The sequence below is a fragment of the Paramisgurnus dabryanus genome, chromosome 10 (genome assembly GCF_030506205.2).
Source record: "Paramisgurnus dabryanus chromosome 10, PD_genome_1.1, whole genome shotgun sequence".
Taxonomy (NCBI): domain Eukaryota; kingdom Metazoa; phylum Chordata; class Actinopteri; order Cypriniformes; family Cobitidae; genus Paramisgurnus; species Paramisgurnus dabryanus.
In genome coordinates, this window is record NC_133346.1 from 30,999,498 (window position 1) to 31,019,733 (window position 20,236).

General features: G+C 40.2%; 1 protein-coding gene across 2 annotated transcripts in view; it reads left to right on the forward strand.

Moving 5' to 3' along the window:
• LOC135753701 (NLR family CARD domain-containing protein 3-like) overlaps window positions 1–20,236 on the forward strand; it is an 85,998-nt gene that overhangs the window by 62,715 nt on the left and 3,047 nt on the right. For both annotated transcript variants that reach the window (XM_065271652.2, XM_065271651.2), the window contains exons 8-11: window positions 1,089–1,262; window positions 17,228–17,401; window positions 17,751–17,924; window positions 18,671–18,838. In XM_065271652.2, the coding sequence (XP_065127724.2) occupies window positions 1,089–1,262; window positions 17,228–17,401; window positions 17,751–17,924; window positions 18,671–18,838 (690 nt within the window). The remainder of the gene's footprint in view (window positions 1–1,088; window positions 1,263–17,227; window positions 17,402–17,750; window positions 17,925–18,670; window positions 18,839–20,236) is intronic.

A 20,236-nucleotide genomic window follows, 5' to 3' on the forward strand; every position in this document is an offset into this window, starting at 1 on the left:
TTGAATATTTACAGGCACAAGGGTTCATGAAGCGCGCACACAGAGAGCAGTCAGCACACGTGTGATCACTAAACTTAAGTTTTCTTTCTTGTCTAAGTGAACATAAACAGCTGGATGTTTATCAGTATATTGAAGCAGAGCAGTTTAAAAGCTGTCTTGTGTCTTAAAGTGACAGTAACCTGGTGCTTTCTGTGTCAGAAATGTTTATTACACACCAAAAATTAAAATCACTCCTTACTCTTAACTGAACAAGCTTCTGCAGCTCCACATTTAAAATCCTACAGTGAGGACTGTGCAGTGTTTTATTTGTATTTTTTGCTTATGTTAAATCATAGATTCTAATAACTAATATATTTACATTTATGACAGATGCCTGAAAAGTAAAACAAGATGAGTATAGTCTTATGATTAAAAGAAAAAACTAAACATTTGCTTGTCAGAAGCATTGTTGTAGTGACAGCCAAAATACGTTGGCCTATATGTTATTTTAAATAAAACATTCAAAAAAAATTTGTTAAATTGCATTTTAATGTCCTTAGATTAAAAAAAAGTAGGTCTGCAGAAGAGCAAAGTCCTGCAGACAACTTTGCACAATGTTTAAGAGGTTTTAAATAAACAGTAGCACAGCATCTTTCTTTGGTGCTATTAAAACCACCACTACAAACCTGGATGTAGCTCTTTTATTATATACTAATGAATCGCAATTTAAATCGCGAATTGCAATTTTGATCAGAAAAATCGCAATTCGATTTTTTCTCCGAATCGTGCAGCCCTACTACGGTGGGATCATCAGGGTGAAATGAGCAGAAGATCTGTGTGTCATCAACATAGCAGTGGTAGGAAAAGCAGTATGCCTGTATAATAGGTTTTAAAACTGACAATTACAGACCTGTAATACAGACCTTTCTCAATACTTCCGTTCATCGCGAAAACATTTGAGAGAGCTAATGTTTGTCATCAAGCAGGTCATTCTGAGAAAGAAAGGAGGATACCTGATCTCTCTCTTTTTTGTTCTGATCATAATAGTTTTACACATATAATTATAATTCATGACTTCATTTACAGTAAGTTTTTTTCTCTCTCTTCAGTCTGTGGTCCTGCGGTATTGGAGATGAAGGTTTTGTTGCTTTGGCGTCAGCTCTGAGATCAAACCCATCACACCTGACTGAACTCAATCTGTACGGTAATAATCCAGGAGATTCAGGAGTGAAGCTGATCTCTGATCTACTGATGGATCCACAGTGTAAACTACATAAACTAGAGTGAGTATTATTGTCATTATATTTGTAGCGATCTGTCTAAAAGAAGCAAGAAAAGATCAAATATTTAGCCCAAACCTGAAAAAAGAATCCATGAAACAGAAGATCACAGTTGACCAATACATTCAATAATCAAAATAACTGATCACATACACATGAAACACTGGGGTATTTATACATTAATTATATGTACATAGTGCTTTTCAGAGCAGCTGAAAATATAGTTTTATTTTATAGTTTTTTTAAAATATAGTTTAGAATGTAGTACATGTCATGGACTCTAACTCTTCTAATACCAAATACAACAACGATGATGACGAGGAGACAGGATTTTTGAAATATACTCTGGAACTTTAACGGGACGATGACCGACCAGGGCGGAGCTGGCAGAGAGGCATGCCACGGCTCAGTCGAACCAGCGGCATTGACGCGCTTAGGATGAGCAGGGTCGTGTTGCTGTGATGGCTGCTATGGCTTTAGACTGGCTGAGATAGGCAGAGGAGGCGGGGGTGGGAGGCTGGCCAGAACCAGCGGAAGCGATAAACAGGGGAAATGTCCACAGCAGAGTCCAAAAAAATAGCCCCAAGAGACGTTATGTGCTCACCCTCAGCGGCGTGGAAGTGGATGTCTTCCTCGACATCCTCAGCAGCTCCCACAGCAAATCCTGGACAACTCTGCTCTCGCACCAGGTCGGGGGAGGGATCCGAAATTTCGGCGACGCTGGGCTCAGGGGTTCTCTCTGGCTCACTGGTCGCGCTGCCGGGTTTTCCGCCCGCGGGGGGCTCGAGGTCCGTGGAGGGTGTTGGCATGTCAGTCTCTGGGAGTGAGGCGGGGCCCACGGTGAATGGGGAGTTGTTGTGGAGCAGCACCTACTCCACATATGCGCGAAGTTGTTCTCTGGACCGTCCGTTGGAAGACGTGCCCTTGACCACTTGTTCAGGCTGGTTTTCAGGAATACACAGAGCCCATGGTCAGGAAAGTGGGTTAGGCACGCCAGGTCCAAAAAGTCCTTGATGTGATGTTCCAACGGGCGATCCCCCTGGTCCAGAATTTGGATCTTTACTGATGGAAGACCCATGGAGATAACTAAACTAAAAATGAAACTGTGAATACAAAAAAACTAAAAACTCTAACTGGAAACAGGAGGGGAAACATTAAACGCCACGTAAAACTTTTTGGTGGGTCGTTCTGTCACGTAATCTAACTCTATTAATTCCAAATACATTGACGATGATGACGAGGAGACATGATTCTTAATATAATCTCTGGAACTTTAATCAAAAACACATGACGAAGACAAGGAACAGAATCACATATGACATACACAACGACTGACAAGGGAAAGACACATGAGGGCAGAATATAAAGGGTAGGTGATCATTTAAACACAGGTGTGAGAACTTAAAGGCGCAAAAGAGTGTTTGTTTACCACCGGCATATGCTGTGTCGTGTCAGTGGATTCATTATGTGAAAGGATATGATAAAAAACACATAAGATGTTAAAACGTTAGATCAGTCGACGCTACTCCCATTTCAACTAGCATGTAGCAGACTGGTCACTGCCTTACAACTACAGTACAAGAACAACGTCAATATACCTGAATTACAGTACAACAATAATTATTCCACAAAGAAAGAATAATCACTACCTGTCGGGAAGAATTTTTGCGAACTGCGCGTCTGTCTTGACACCTCTCTGTTCCTTCATTGCTCTCCAGCGTTGAAATGTTTCTCCAATAACGACTCTGGTTACATTACGTTCTTCTGACAATTGTCTCCCATTCCCAGCGGCTTTAAAAAAGTCTTTCTTTTGCGACCTTCTTTCTCTTCCATGGTGCAAATTTGAGGAGGAAAGCAGGATCGACAATGAAAACAAACCAAAACTTAAAAGGGAAACCAGGCAAGTCTGCGTAATATTTCTCTACGAGCTCCCCCTAGTGTCTGAAAGTAATGCTTTCAAACACACTGTCGTGAAAACGAACTGTTGTCCCTCCCTCCTCGGAACCAAGTTTATCAGCTTATTTCCAATCCAGTTATGTTTCCCTTCCGTCAAGGGATGGTTCTTCCCCGGCTCTGCTTTTGCAACAATTGCTAGCCGTGTTTAGCTCGTCTGTCTCTGTGTTGTTTGCCGTAAAGTGATCCTGCTTCTTGCGAAATCTGAGACTTTGCGTGACTGAAGGACACTAAGTCGGATACAGCGAACTTGCAAATTCTTCCTACAGACGGTAGGGGCGGGCAAGAGTGTCTTCATTCGTCTGGTAATGAGTCATTTAACCATTTACCGACTTATGAAGATGATTACTTAACATAAAAATGATGCCTTGTGTACCTTTAAGATGGAGTTTCATGCGCTATGCGCATGCGTTGCCTGTGTAAAGTTACTGGAGCGCACACGTCTCTCACAAGGATCGTAATGGCAGTGATTGACAAGCCAGAGGGCAAATCGCTGATGCGATGACCGCATGAGCAATTGGCTGATGTTTTTAAGGCCCTATCTTGTGCACAGATGAGGTATATTAATATTATTACTTTCAGTGCATCTAATAAATAGTCATTTATCATTTATTAAAGACAGTTTCAAGTAATATTGCAAAAATGTATAAAACAAACATCCTCTTTTGCACCTTTAACTAACTAAACACAGGTGTGACTAATAAAGATGATTAACAATGAATTAAACTGAATGCAACACAAAACCCTGACAGTGCATAAGGGTATATGGACTAATTCAAATGTATTTCCTTATTTGAATACTGTAATAAGTAGCTTACATGATTAAAAACCAATTGACTGCACATTATCTTTCACTTAATCAAGGGTAAGAGTGGACACATGGACACAATAGTGCGGGACTAAAGAAACAAACCCTGCATCTGAAATGTCATACTGTGACAGTACATACTAGGGATGTCCCGATCCGATCACGTGATCAGAAATCGGGCCCGATCACGTGGGTTCAGACTCGACCAGAATCGGACGTTATCCGATCAGGACTCGGATACATGGGTTTAAATTGGGCCAGGGCCGTCCGGGGCTAACCCCCAGCACAAAGGCTAAAGGTCTCGCTCTGCTCCACGCCAGTATACGCGCTGCGCTGGTGCGTGTTAACTGACGAGAATCAAATAATGACATGTTTTCATTCATAGGCTTCATGCTCATGCCTGCGGGGCACCCACGACAAAAACGGATTACACAATCGGGTTTTTCCCACTCACTTAAACGATCGTTTTTGTCATCATTTGCTCAATTTATCTACACCGGTACGCAGCTCCCAAATGATTCGGACTCAAGGGCAAAAAACCTGATCGGAACATCCCTAGTACATACCTAATAACATGAAGTACCTATGAATTTTGTCTATTAGTATGAATGTTGGTGATTTCAGATAAAGCAAAAACTTAAACAAAACTACAACAAGAAGTGACATGGTCATAATTCAAACTACACTTACAAAATAAAAGATATGACAACAACTAACTGCTAAGGTACTTACTGTAATTTGTAATTACACCATATATCACAGATATTTCATCCTACATTTCATTTTTATATATTTTATTTTTACTACTTTGTATTCACTGTAAAGCCGCTTTGCTACAATGCAGCATTGTAAATCACGCTATAAATGTCATTAAATGTAAATAAAATTGACATAATTAAGGTTTAATGAGAAATAATAAAAACTTAAATGAACAAGGCATACAGGGAACAATGAACAGCAATGAGAACATCTGTGTAATAAACTACACCCAACCTAGAAACATGTGATTTATAGACATTTCAGACGAATTCATGTTTAGGCCTGGGGTTTTCAAACTGCGTTGTGGGGTCCTCCAGAAGGTTCTAATGGGTCCCCAGAAAATTTCAAGAGAGAAAAGAAAAACAAAAATGGTAAAAGTCTGCTGTGTAGCCAATTATTTAAGTTTGTAAACAATTTACTTGTCACTGACAGAAGACTACGGAGGCAGATATATAAAATATAACAGAGTTTATTGAATGATAGAAGGAATATGCAGAGTTGCGATGGATGTTGTAGATCTTCAGAAGGGGAATCACAGACACACTGGGGAAGAGGTTATCCACTTGATGATGATGGTGCTCAGGTGAAGTTCTGCAAAGACACATATGTCAGAGAGTCTGGTTATCACATGAACAGTAGTGTGCTTGTAACGAGACCGGACGATGACTGTGTGTTTGTGACTGGTATTTAAAGGGAAGGCTTGATGAGAGGTGACAGGTGCAGCTGATTAGTACTCTGGTGATTGTGATCGTTGTTGATGAGGGGTGTGTGTGGAAGGACCTGGCAAATCCGTGACAGTCCACCCCCCCCCCCCCGAGGGTCTGCTACTGAGGACCCTTGAGCTCTAGGATGCCGAGGGGGATGGCCTCTGGGTCTGGGAGTTTGTTTGTCTGATTGAGCTTGATGGTAATCGCTGAGGAGTTCTGGGTCCAGAATGTCATCACAAGGAACCCAGGATCACTCTTCTGGTCCATATCCCTCCCAGTCCACCAGGTATTCAAGCCGCCCACCTCGCCGTCTGGAGTCCAGGAGCTGCCTGACGATAAAGATGAGACCATCTACACCAAGAGGGGGGGCTTCTTCACCAGGTCCTGTGGGAGGGACAGAAGTGACAGATAAGTAAAATGGTTTCAATTGTGACACATGGAAAACAGGGTGAATCCGGTAATGTGCTGGGAGACGGAGTTGAAAGGCTACCAGATTGACCTCTTTGATGATGGTGAATGGGCCAATGTACCTGGGACTCAGCTTTTTGCAGGGTTTTGAGTGGATAACCAAACCTTATCACCAACTTGAAAGTTCAGTGTAGGGGCCCTTCTGGTATCTGCATGCTGTTGATGACGGCGGATGGCAGATTGAAGGTGATGGTGAGCTGAGTCCCAGACCCTCTCACTCTCTTGGAACCAGTGCTGCAGTGATGGTACGTCGCAGGGTTCTTCAGTCCAGGGAAACATAGGTGGCTGGTAACCGAGTACACACTGGAAAGGCGTGAGACCTGTAGCATGCTGGTGTAGAGAATTCTGTGCATACTCGGCCTAGGGTAGAAACTGGCTCCAAGAGTCCTGGTGGTTATGGCAGAAGGTTCGGAGGAAGCGACCCACTTCCTGGATCTTGCGTTCCGTTTGACCATTCGTTTGGGGGTGATAACCTGAGGAGAGACTCACAGTCACATCTAAAAGTTTAAAGAATTCTTTCCAGACTCTTGATATAAATTAAGGTCCTCTGTCTGAGACAATGTCTTCTGGGAGGCCAAAATATCTGAACACATGCTGGAAAAGGAGTTCTGCAGATTCCATTGCTGTAGGTAAACCTTTGAGAGGTATTTGTCGCAGCATCTTTAAAAAAGCGATCTACCACAACGAAAATACAGGTGTTACCTTGAGATGGAGGAAGATTGGTGCCGAAATCCACTCCAATATGTGACCATGGGCGACGAAGGACAGGAAGAGGACGTAGTTTACCATGGGGTAAATGCCTTGGGGTTTTGGCCATTGCACATTCCTTACACCCCCTCACGAACCTTCTGATGTCTTCTGCCATATTAGACCACCAGAAGCGATGTTTTAGCAGCGAGAAGGTTTGTTGAGCGCCCGGATGACCAGTACCAACGGAGTTGTGAGCTTTGGTGATGAGGGATGTTCGATGTTGCAAGGGTACATACTTCATTCCTGGGGGACAGCCCGGCGGAACATTAGTGGTTTCGGGGATCTCATCTTCCTGACTCCAGTCAATGGGACACACAAAGATTTTCTCGGGAAGAATGGTTTCTGGAGAAGAGAGATCTTCATCTGCAATAAACATCCTTGACAATGCATCGGCCTTAGAATTCTTTGTACCTGGACGATAGGAGATGACAAAATGGAAACGAGTGAAGAAGAGAGCCCACCTGGCTTGTCTTGGATTCAATCGTTTTGCCTCACGAAGATACTGAAGATTTTTGTGGTCTGTCAGCACTGTGAACGGGTGACGTGCACCTTCAAGCCAGTGACGCCACTCTTCGAGAGCCAGCTTGATGGCCAACAGTTCCCAATCACCGATGTCATAATTCTTCTCCGCCGGGCTGAACTTGTGAGAGTATTAAGCACAAGGACGAACGTCAGATGTTTTCCCCTGCTGCTGAGATAAGACGGCTCCGACACCTGTTGATGATGCATCCACTTCTACGATGAAAGGTTTGTTAGGGTTTGGATGAACTAGAAGAAAATCTCTGAAAATGGTATGCATGAAGTCTTGGAATACAGAAGGGGCGTTTACTAGAACATATGGCATCACTAAATATTCCCAGTGACCAGTAGGGGTCACAAAAGCGGTCTTCCATTCATCACCGGCTCGGATTCTGACCAGATTGTATGCACTTCTAAGATTGAGTTTGGTGAAGATGGTTGCCCCACGGAGCTGTTCTAGTGCAGTAGGAACGAGAGGAAGAGGGTAGCAAAACTTCCGAGTGATGTTATTTAGGCCACGATAGTCAATACAGGGTCGGAGACCGCCGTCCTTCTTGGTTACAAAGAAAAATGGAGATGCAGCAGGGGAGTTGGACGGTTGAATGTACCCTTGTTCTAAAGCCTCCAAGATGTATTTTTTCATGGCTTCCTGTTCTGGTATGGATAATGAATAGATTTTACCTTTTGGTACTGGTTCACCCGGGAGGAGGTCAATCGCACAGTCCCATGGCCGGTGAGGTGGTAGTTTGGAAGCTCTCTTTGGACAAAAGACATCCTCAAATTCCTTGTATACTGGAGGAATAGATACAGAAACATTTTTGTTAGGGTAGGTGTGTAAATATGCCTTTCTGGTTGGACAGTACTCACTAACGCCCGGGGTGGACGGATGGGACATTTGGAGATGAGATGTCCTTTACTGGCACAGTATAAGCACAATCCTTCTTTAATACGGCGTTGTCTTTCTGACAGTGGGGTGCGAGTGGAATAGATATAGATATATAAAATATAACAGAGTTTATTGAATGATAGAAGGAATATGCAGAGTTGCGATGGATGTTGTAGATCTTCAGAAGGGGAATCACAGACACACAGACACACTGGGGAAGAGGTAATCCACTCGATGATGATGAAGGTGCTCAGGTGTAGTTCTGCAAAGACACATATGTTAGCGAGTCTGGTTATCACATGAACAGTAGTGTGCTTGTGACGAGACCGGACGATGACTGTGTGTTTGTGACTGGTATTTAATGGGAAGGCTTGATGAGAGGTGACAGGTGCAGCTGATTAGTACTCTGGTGATTGTGATCGGTGTTGATGAGGTGTGTGTGTGGAAGGACCTGGCAAATCCGTGACATTACTATCTTTATAATATCACAATTACTATTCATCTACAGTTTAAACGTTCCTTTATACAAAATATGGATAGGAAAGGGGTCCCTCGCTTAAGGTTTGTCATATGTTGGAATCCCTGCTATCATAAAGTTTAAAACCCCTGTGTTACGCTGGTTTAACACTGCACACGTGAGCAACACTTGAGGAAAGCATTTGCAGCGCGTGGCAATTGTGCTTGTCCACCGGCTGCGTTTGCAGCGCATACTGTGCAGCTTACCAGCAGTACAAAAATTTCAAGTACTTTATTTTACATACATTGATGAGCAAAACCTCCTCAATACGCTTTTTCACTGTCAGTGTAATTCATATAACTGTGATTTGTTTAATCCACATTGTTTTGTGCTGTTCTGGTCTGTGTAATAGCAGATATAGACATACTTACACAATACACAATTGAAGAGTTTTGTTGCAAAACATCCATCGAGATATATTTGAGAAATGTTGGTTATTTGACATTATTATTTAAGACATCAACAGTCAAGTTCATTAAAAAAAATTTTGTACATTAAACTATTACTTGAGCTCAGTAAAGGCCAGGGACACAATATTTTTAAAATCCAGGATATTTTTTATTTAATTTATGTCCATAAATAGTTCATAAATAAGTCAAAAACCATGCCAAAATGCAACATATTTATCTTAACATTGTCAAACATCTTAAATTGGTTAAAAAAACAATACATCATAAATATATGGAATAGTATATACAAAGATTGATTAATAATAATAATACGATTCTGTGTTAGTTTTGGCCAGAACATACACAACATAACATTATTTTTTTTTTGCAAAACGCTATTTATCCACCTTAGGCTATATTCTACTACTGTAATACCATTAAGAAAAGCTAGTGAATCAATGTTTTGTTTGTGTGTGTGCGCGCGCGTGTGTGTGTTTTCTTGAGTGTCACATGGGCTTCAGATGCCAGTGTGTGCCTTTTAGGCTGGGTACACACCAAAAGATAATCGGGCTGATTTTGGGCCGATATTCCCCCTTCTGACAATCCTAGCTATGTCCCGAGTATCACAATGATTCAACAGATTATTTTATCAGTTTGTCCCTTCGTGTGAGGTGTCTAAAGAGTGTCCAAACCTGCTCATAAGAACGTCTGAGCCGCGCAGATCGCGAATCGTAAATATTTAACAAGTTGGATCTGAAATCCTGATGTGTGTGGGGAATCCCGAGAACAAACGCAAGCACGCTATTGAGATTATCACGTGAAACGAAACCATATCCAATCAGAAAGTGAGATGAGGGAAGACGGAAGCAGTCATGGCACAGCACAAAGGCTGCTTATCAATTCGTAGGTCGCATTTCCAGGCTGCATATACGTCATCAAGACTGTCTTATTTCAGAATATAAATAGTTATAAAATTGACTATTATTCCTAGTTTATTGTATATTGTTGTAATATACTTATGACTTGCGAATGTAATGCTCAGGTAACTTGAATAAACTAGGTTTCATGACGTATGCAGCCTGCACATGCGACCTCCGCAGGCTACAGCCTTCAGATTGAGAAACGGCCAAAGTTAAGTTGATGTGGACAGCAGAGATTGAGGATCAGCTTGTTGATTTGTGGCAACAGCACGAATGTTTATACAACATGTCTTGTAAAAAATTTTCCAAGCACTATCATTGAAATGTCTTTCTGCGTATCGTCCGCCATGCTTATTCTGAAGTCTCGCAAGATTTTGTGTGTTCACAGTCGAGACTGGTTAAAAATTTGTTTGTGTGTGGTGTGCTGTCTTTGACACATAATGGCACACCACACACTATAGGAGCAAAACGGTTAAATCTAGGAACTTTCATCCTCATGTTTGTGGTCTATCACATTTTTAGAATGTAGAAGGCTTTTGCCGGGGCACCAATGGCTTTAAGCAAGCTAATGATGTCTCTCTTCTTCACAGCCTTCACTGTGGTCATCATGGGCAGGGGATCTGCTTTATACAGGCCCCAGTTGTTGCCTCTCTTCAGGAGAGTGTGCTGGTAGGTGGGACTGCTGAAGGTGGTTCTCACCCCCAACCCTTTGCCAGCACCCGGGCTTCGCTGATCTTGTAAGACCGTGTGGACTGCATGAGAGCCTTGGCTGCAGCATTGTGGTCAAAGCTCTCCCAGTCCTTGGCTTACACATACAAAGAGCCATGAATGTTGGTGTATTTGTCTGGCAGGAGGATGGTGTCCTGCTTACTAATATCCTGCTCAATTCTTCCAAAAAATCTGTCAACAGGGAGAAAACTATTGCCACGGACAGGGAAGAAGCACTCCATTTTCACATCTTTAAAGATAGTGCTTCATAGGCTGGACAGCATTCCCACCATTGTACTGTTCTTGTTCTGTCCATAGCAGAAATCACTGAAGAGCCTCAAATCGCCAGCCTGTTGGACATCTTCGGCTGGACTTGTTCTCAGGCAGTGGTCCAGGGCAGAGGCGATCATGTTGCTGTCTTTTCTATTTTGATTTTCTAGCCACACATAGAGATGACAGTCATTCAGACTCCTCTCTCCATGGTGGACCACAACACCAAACACATACATGTAAAGCTGCCTAGAGTAGTAGGTCTGGCCAATGGGAGACTTGGGCAGAGAGAGGTTCCCTTTCAGTCGGTCACTACGACGTCACGTCGTGACCGACGAATTGGGAACTCGCTTAGAGAGACCAATCTGCTTCGAATACTACTAAAACGCCAATGAACTTGGCATTGAGATATACCCGCCAGGTGCGTATATAAGCAGCAGGTGCAAAGAGGGAAATTAGCTTTTTATCGCTTCGAAAGCCGGCAGTATCTGCTACTGAGAAGCTACTTTACTCTGTTGGGATTCGATTGCTGAAGTTGGTTGGACTTAGTGTTAATTTTGTCACCTATTTTTAATTTAGTCTTAGTCTTGTGCATATCATTTTTTGTTAGTCAAGTTTTAGTCGACTAAAAGTCTCATCATTTTAGTCTAGTTTTAGTCAAAAGACAACTCAAGGTATCTTAGTCAAGTTTTAGTCGACTAAAAGTCTCGTCATTTTAGTCTAGTTTTAGTCAACTAAAAGTCTTGTTATTTTAGTCTACCGTAAAACTTCAAATAATAGCCGAGTCCCAAATAGACGCCTGTCTCTTTTAGACGCCTGGTGTGACGACAGGTTTGGGTAAATAAACGCCTGTCTCAAATAAAGGCCTGGTCTGTTTTTTAGTTTCGGGCTGTATTTAATCTTCTAAAACCCGTCAGATCGTCTGTTTAAGCCAGTTCTATGGTGCAGATTGCACACGCTAAAGTTTTGCTTACCGGTAGATGTCACGTGACAGACGCAGTTATTCCGTTACTCATCACTATGAAAACACAACAAGGTTCGTCGTCAGGTTTGAAGTGATGATGATGACAGTAGCGAAGTGGCAATCGGGAGAGTCGGGACTTTTCCGCCACACTTTGTATTTCTCACGCAGAAACACTATTTATCATATTTAATATGCTGCAGCGCCCAAAATGTATCTGACCGCACTGCTCTCTCTATCAAGCCGTCTCCCCTGGAGTTCTAGTCGAGCGAGCCCATCCAAAAAAAAAAGAAAGAGGCTACACAATAGCCAATCAGAAAATAGCACTGTTGTATCTGGGTAAGATTTCACGCAACAACCAATAAAAAAGCATATCCTCATTTGCTTTATTTATGCTGCCATTAATTTAAGACTGTTATACTTACACAAACTAATTTGTTAAACACATTCAAATTATAAATAAAACGTAATATGTGGTAACCTCCTGCTGTCATGCTGGAACAATTAAATTAAAAGCCTGTCTCTTATAGACGCCTGTCTCTTTTAGACGCCTGGTGTGACGATAGGTTTGGGAAAATAAAAGCCCGGGCTATTTTAAGTTTTACGGTAATTTTAGTCAAAAGAAGACTTAATATATCTTAGTCAAGTTTTAGTTAAAACATATTTTTGTCTTTTTAAAAAGAAATTATTTCTGAGATTATTTCTGATAACCATTTTAGTCAAATAGGGTTACACACATCTCAAATATTGGTTACACTTGTTGAATGATTTTTGTTGAATGCAACTTTGTTAATGGCGGTGACGTATCTCTATTGCGTGTAAATTGCGTCACCATTCATTCAGTGATGGGCGATAGGAAAGCACCCAGACAGCGATCAGTTACTAATAATAAGCTTTTGTCCTCACAATATACTGTACATTCAGAATACTTGAATAATATAAGGTATAGATTATCAACAATGTTGGTAAATAGCGAATGTGGATCAGAAAGACAAGCCGTCTAAGTTACTGAAGACAACAGGTACACGAGAATACGACACAAAAACATCAACACAATGCTGAAAAAATGCTAAACTTTTTAGCTGTTTGTGAAATATTAATCATAATGTGTGTGGGCTCATTTTACACACGAGACTCTTACTGACCTGATCGCGTATGCCTTTTCCATAGTAGAATCGCGCTGCGTGTGCGTGCAATTGTTGAAAAACCATATGAAAATTACAAAAATCCGATGGAAACATATCAATATTTCTCATATGTAATACGTTTGTAGACTAACTGCTAATGGATGTTACATTGTGAACACTTAGCATGGAGATTTCAGCAGCGCGAGCTTGTCTGGAGTTATGACAGACGCGCGCAGTTTCATAATAAGAGCACGCAGTATTTTTATGAATGAATTCACATTTAAATATGACCTCATTGCATAAAATGTAGTAGAGACGATTGAAGACGAAAATGAAGAGAGAGTTTATCTTAGTTTTTATTTTATCCAAAACATTTTAGTCTCGTCTTTTTTCGTCAACAAAAATGCATGTTAATTTAGTCTTAGTCAGCGTTTTTGAATATGTGTGTAGTCTCGTCATTGTTTCGTCTTAGTCATGGAAAAAAAGGTCGTTGACGAACATATTTCGTCTCGTCTCGTCTGACGAAATTAACACTACTAGGCCAGTGTTATATATTTTGTCCAACTGATTACTATCAATATCTCTAATGTTTTCAACTACTTGTAAATCGTGAGAAAATTGCGATTCAAAACATTGACACAGGGCAGTGCAGTCTCCTGTCAATGACGTTAATATCCACGTGACCCTTTGTTACCGCCTTTACTGACGTAAAAAGCACATGACAACAGTGTCATGTACAAATGCGAAAGTATGCGTTAACGCCTTTCGGGCTACGCGCTTGTTTATGGACTAAGATAATTCTTTACTGTCTGCCACTGGTTGTGTCAGCAAAGACAGCTCCGTAAGCATATGGGCCAACCAAATGACCCAAGAAGAGTTTAGAACAAGATGAGAAAAAGAATGAGGATCAATATCAGTGTTGCATTATCTGGATGGAGAGAGTTTCACAACAACATTTAACTAGACAGATATGCTGATCTTGCTTGTGTTTTACGCGTCGGGTGAGTTGTTTTGATTCGTAACTCTTCAAAAATTGTATGCTATTATATCAATCACAACATTAGTGTGTAGTCTGTAATCAGTGCGTCTTCCCGCAGACAATATAATGCACATCAAGAGGTATTGTACAGCAATAATACACTTACTAATAGTACTGTACAGTCTATCATTATTTTACATCATAACCTCATGATAAGATTTGTACTGTCAATACATTGTGAAAAATCGTTTTAGATTGTAAGTTTGAACACTTAATTCTGTGCTGTGTTAACACACAAATTTGGACTCATACTGTAACATCTATGACTAACAATTTCGTTTTGAACATCAAATATAACATTTTATATTAAAATAAAACGATGTCATCAAACGCAACATTTATAAGACTTGATTACCTTATCCTTCAACGTGATTTCTCGTTCGCGTCTGATTAATGGCCGTCAGCGGTTGAGTTAAAGACTACAAATCCCATAATTCCACGCTGCTTCAGAGCGTCATTAAACAACGTCATTTGTTGTTATTGTCTTTTGGCGCCATCTAGTGGCGAATTCTACGTATTCCACCTTTAAGGATGGGCATTTGAAGAAATCTTTTGGATCATCAGTGGGAAAATTAACAATCATTTACCAATTAATCGTAAATATTCATAATATTCAAAAACATAATGCCATAATAAACATAATGTGACTACGGTGTGTGCCAGTAATCCAGGGCAGTCCCTGAATGAAAAGGTCGGATAACTGCAGGATGTTTATCGTTTCAACCATCCATAAACAGCTTCGGACTATTTGTGATTAGTTAAAATTTAACGACTTGTAGCTTGTTACAGAAAAAGTGGAGGCTAATGTTGCAGGACCGTGGTTATTCATTGTGCTGCCCACCACGGTCCTGCAACATTAGTTCAAAAATGTCTTGTCTGCAAGTGTTCATTTATCACAAAATAGAGTAACGCGAGTAACCAACTCATTTAAATTTCAGTAATGGTGACTGCTTTACTTGATTTAAAAAAAAATACTTTGTTACATGCTCATTACCGCTAAAATTAGTGGAATTACAGTAACAAAATTATTTTGTAACGCGTTACTCCCGTCACTGTTTTTAACACAACTTGTGTTGGCCCTTTCATTTATTTTAACATGAAATAACACGTTAAATGGCATGAAACACACAATGTGTAACAATTAACACATCATTTTTTGCAGTGTACGTTAATATTTTCTTGATATTTGTTTTTATGTTAAATTTGGATAAGGGTTGGGCGATGTCCCCTATATTGGCAGTTTACGATGGTTACGTCAAACCATCGCGATGGACGATGATACCGTTAGGCGGGGATATTTTAATTTTTCATTATTATTTGTTATTATATAACTATTATTTGTTATTTTACTTTATTACTTCCACTTAAGAAGAGTTGTGCACTTTTTATTTTAATATGTATCTTTACATAAATACTTTTTTGCAAGTTACTTAAAAGCTTAATTTCGAAATAATTTCGTTCTGTTACTAACCCAACTAATGTCTCTTTTCAATAGGATGCACTTAAGGGGAAAAAGTAGCTGTATTCCTTTTAAGAAGAGTTGTGCACTTTAAAAAAAATATATATATTTTACATAAATATTTTTCTCTTCTATTTAAAAGCTATAATTTCATTATTTTACTAACCAAATGACTCCTCCACGCTTTCCAGTGCTCCATCAGAGCGGGTCTTCAGCACCGCGGGGAGCAGCCAGCACTCCAGTCCACAGCTTATTAAAACCAGACAGAGTAAACAAGTTGGTATTTCTGGCCAGAAACATTGAAATTTAAACATGGTCTGTGTATGTAAATCCCGCGTTTTGGTCTGAGTGTTGCTACTGTTCTTGACGTTCGCTGAATTCTGGGTTTATATCTTAATCTGCCGCTTCAGTGCAGTATAGCCACAGACCTATGTAATGAGCACGATCTCCCGACACACCACAATAGGCTACTAATAATGTATTAATATGGAATGTTTTCTTGTACAAAATTAAATATTTTCAGTTAAATGTAAAACATGTAAAAAGGCAAGATTAACACACGTCAGATCTCTGGCATAGACTATGGTATTTAAATTAGCATATATGCATTAGTTATATTTTCAATTTAATTTATGGACAAATTCCTGTAAAGATTTTAGGTTAACTATAGTCTATAGAAGAGAGTTAGTGTGTGTCGACTCGCATCGGAGTGGGGCGGGGGGCGTGGCATCCCGATGGTGTCTCTCTGGACGATTCATCGATTATATCATCCATCGGCACAACCCTAATTTGGATAGCCCGCACACCCTTTAGCTCCGCCACCTTATTGGAGTATTCCACTGTATTGCATTGATGGGCTTAACGCGCTGAAAGTCGCACAGGGGAAAGAGCCGAAGTCTGCCCTGCTGCCGTTGTCAAATGAAATTTAAAGGGGACTGAAGCGATCACGAATTCCTGTACCGTTTATGGGGCTAACAAAGCAAAATTCTTAGGGGGGCTGAGAAGAATTTTGGGGGGCTAAAGCCTACCTAAAAGTGGCCTAACAACACCCCTGCTGACACTGATTTTATGTTCATTCATTTTGCAGATTAAAACTTTAAATATGGAACCACCCTTGTTCATTTTTCTCTGTACAATGGGAAGCGTTACACACACCAGCTGTTTTACTTAATAATTACATACATAAAGTTTTGTCCATTGCACAAATAATACTTTATTTTTCATATTTACATCTATCACTATGGTTACAGGCACTATGTCCAAATAGCATACCAGTCTAAGGTCGATTGCTCGCAAGGATGGGAATAACAGCATTATAAATAAACGGCATTACTAACAGCGTTATTTTTTTCAGTAATGAGTAATCAAATAAATTACTGGTTCCTTTATTATAATGCCGCTATGTTACTGACAATAAATGTTGCGCGTTACTATAATTAATCTCACTGAAGCGATTTTCACCAGAGTAGGTTCCCTCATCCAGAAAGGCAATATTTTTCCCTGACCTGTGCTGTCTCTGATATTGCTGTTTGTCTGGATTTAGACCTGTACCTTTTCTGTGGATTTCCTTTATAAACGGTTTTGAATTTAGCCTTGCCTCAGCCTACTGTTACAATATGATTATATTCTGAGTCTACATTCATTTACACTTGTTTTCTTTATATCTAACTGTAAGTGATACTTAAAGTTGTAGTTTAACACACTGTTATCTTCTTATTTTTGTTTCAGTCTGAGCTACTGTAATCTGACAGAGAAAAGTTGTTCATCATTAAGTTTAGTTCTCATCTCAAACTCCTCAAGTCTGACAGAACTGAACCTGAGTGACAATAAACTGCAGGATTCAGGAGTGAAGCTTCTCTCTGATGGACTGAAGAATACAAACTGTAAACTGAAGATATTAAAGTAAGTGAAGTGATATGGATCTGTAATGTGTTCAACAGATCAGAATCTACTTCATAGCAGTGCAGTTACTAAAAAATAAATCAACAAAATTGTCAGCCAATCAAACAGTCAACATCACATTAGTGTCAACAGATAAGGTTTGTGTGTTATGATGTTTGATCTGCTGATGTATGAGTGTAAAAGTCATCTTGTGTTCATCTGACTGAACTGATCTGATGTTTCTCATCTTCATTCACATAAAACTGATTCTCATTTTACATTTATTTACACTTGTTTTCTTTATATCTGACTGTGAGTGATAGTAAAAGTTGTAGTTTAACACACTGTTATCTTGTTATTTCTCTCTCAGTCTGATGAACTGTAATCTGACAGAGAAAAGTTGTTCATCATTGAGTTCAGTTCTAAGCTCAAACTCTTCAAGTCTGACAGAACTGAACCTGAGTCTCAATGATCTGCAGGATTCAGGAGTGAAGCTTCTATCTGATGGACTGAAGAATACAAACTGTAAACTCAAAAAATTAAAGTAAGAAAATCCTTAAACCAGTAAGATTTAACTTGTGTGTGTTTGTAAATTCTTATAAAAGTTGATGAGAATCATCTTCATATAATGTTGTTCATCATATTATAAGAGACTCAACAGTGACAGTCATTCATGGGTGTAGAACCTGGGGGGGCACGTCCCCCGGGACGGGAGCATCGGCGCATAATGTACCGTGTGAGCGTTGAGGAGAGTTGAAATCAGCTCAACTTTATGGTAATGATCTATGATGCGTTATGTGGCAACCAATGGAAAGGCGGAAATGTCATTTTGAAGAAAAAACTCTAGACTACTAGATCCTGTTTTGAAAAGTCTAGGGAAAACAATGTTTAGAATTAGTTTTGTGGACTTATATCAGTGACTTAAAAATTTTGCTTTTTCAAAAACCACGCATAAATATTTTTTTAATCAAAAATACAAACATGTACATACATGTTGATTATATGATATTGTAGCCCAGTTTGCGATGAACAAAGTGTTATGAGACTTTTGCCATTAATATGTTTTTAAGCAACTGAAAAAAGCACAAATGTCAGTGCATGTCAAAACTTCCCCAAGGCCCTAAAAACCCCTTAGACCCCAGAGGGTTAAGAATCTATTGAACTCCTGCTCTCTCTCTCTGTTTTTCTTTCTTTTACTGTATGTGTTCTGATTATAATAGTCTCACACGTATAATTATAATTCATGACTTCATTTACTGTAAGTGTCAGGAGTTTTTCTTCTCTCTTCAGTCTGATGTCCTGCGGTATTGGAGATGAAGGTTTTGTTGCTTTGGCTTCAGCTCTGAGATCAAACCCATCACACCTGACGGAACTCAGTTTGATCAATCCAGGAGATTCAGGAGCGAAGCAGATGTTTGATCTACTGAAGGATCCAACCTGTAAACTACACAAACTACAGTGAGTTATTCATTTACTGTTTGATTTATAGTGACTGTCATGTAATTCTGTTACTCTCACAGTTCTGCTGTAGTGTTGTTTTACTCTGGTATTTAATGTAAATGTGGTATGATACTGTAGCACTACTTGTATTATTCTCATGTGTAAGTCACTTTAGATAAAAGCATCTGTTAAATGAAAAAATGTAAATGTATAATGATGAAAATCATGAAAGATGATAAATATCAACATGATTCTGACATGGGGCCCTATTTTAACGATCTGAAACGCAAGTACGAAGCGCAAAGCGCAAGTGAGTTTGTGGGCGGATCTTGGGCGTTGTTGCTATTTTCCCGGCGTGAGAAATAACTCTTGCGACGGGCGCAAATCAATAAGAGGTTGGTCTGAAGTAGGTTCATTATTCATAGGTGTGGTTTGGGCGTAACGTCAAATAAACCAATCAGAACGCTATCCAACATTCCCTTTAAACGCAAGGGCGCAAGTTCCATGGCGGGTTGCTATTATAATGACTGATTTACCAGGCGCACGCCAGGAGCGGTTCACAGCCGAGGAGACCGACGTTCTTGTAAGAGCAGGCAAAGACAAAGAAGTTGTTTTGTATGGTGATAAGAGAAACCCGCCCAAATCAGCGTCGGTTAAACAGGCGTGAGAGGAAATAGCCACAGTCTCATCAGCTGGCATCCTCGTTGCGCCAAGCGATACAATGATGTCAGGAGAAGGGGGAATCCCAAGCTTGCCAGCATAAATCGGGCACGCCGTGTAACGGGAAGTGGATCTGCCTCAGGACCTGACGCCAGCAGAGGACATCGCTGGTCCACCCTTACCACTGAAAGGGTTTGGGGGCTTTGAAATCAAACCCAAGAAACGCAAGCAAGGTCCAACCCCTGAGTACTCTTACAAATCAAGTTCATATACATTAAGGTTTCTTATGAAAACATTTAAATTATTATTTACATAAAATAAACGTAATACAGCCACACAACAAACTTATGAAATATTTTAATCGTTATTTGCATGAGAATTTTTTAACGCAGCCACACAATAAATAAAAACTATCACCACAATGCTCACCACAATGATTTCCCTTATCTCGTGTATTAATATTTTTTAGTGTAACAATTTATGATTTGCAAAAATAACTGTTGCATCTGTGTAGATTAGATAAGCAAAGTGTATGCGCGTTGTGCACGCTATACATTATGGTCAAGCATGCGCCCTTAAAATAGCATAATGAACAACGCGCAACACGCCACTGACTTTAAACTTTTTTTTTTCTGGTCAGTGGCGCAATTGTTTTTTGAAACTGCAAAATAGCACCAGGGATGGTTTGCGCTGGAACACGCCTCCTTTTTTGCGCTGAACCGCCCAGGGAGCGCAAGTTCATTCCCTAGTTTGCCG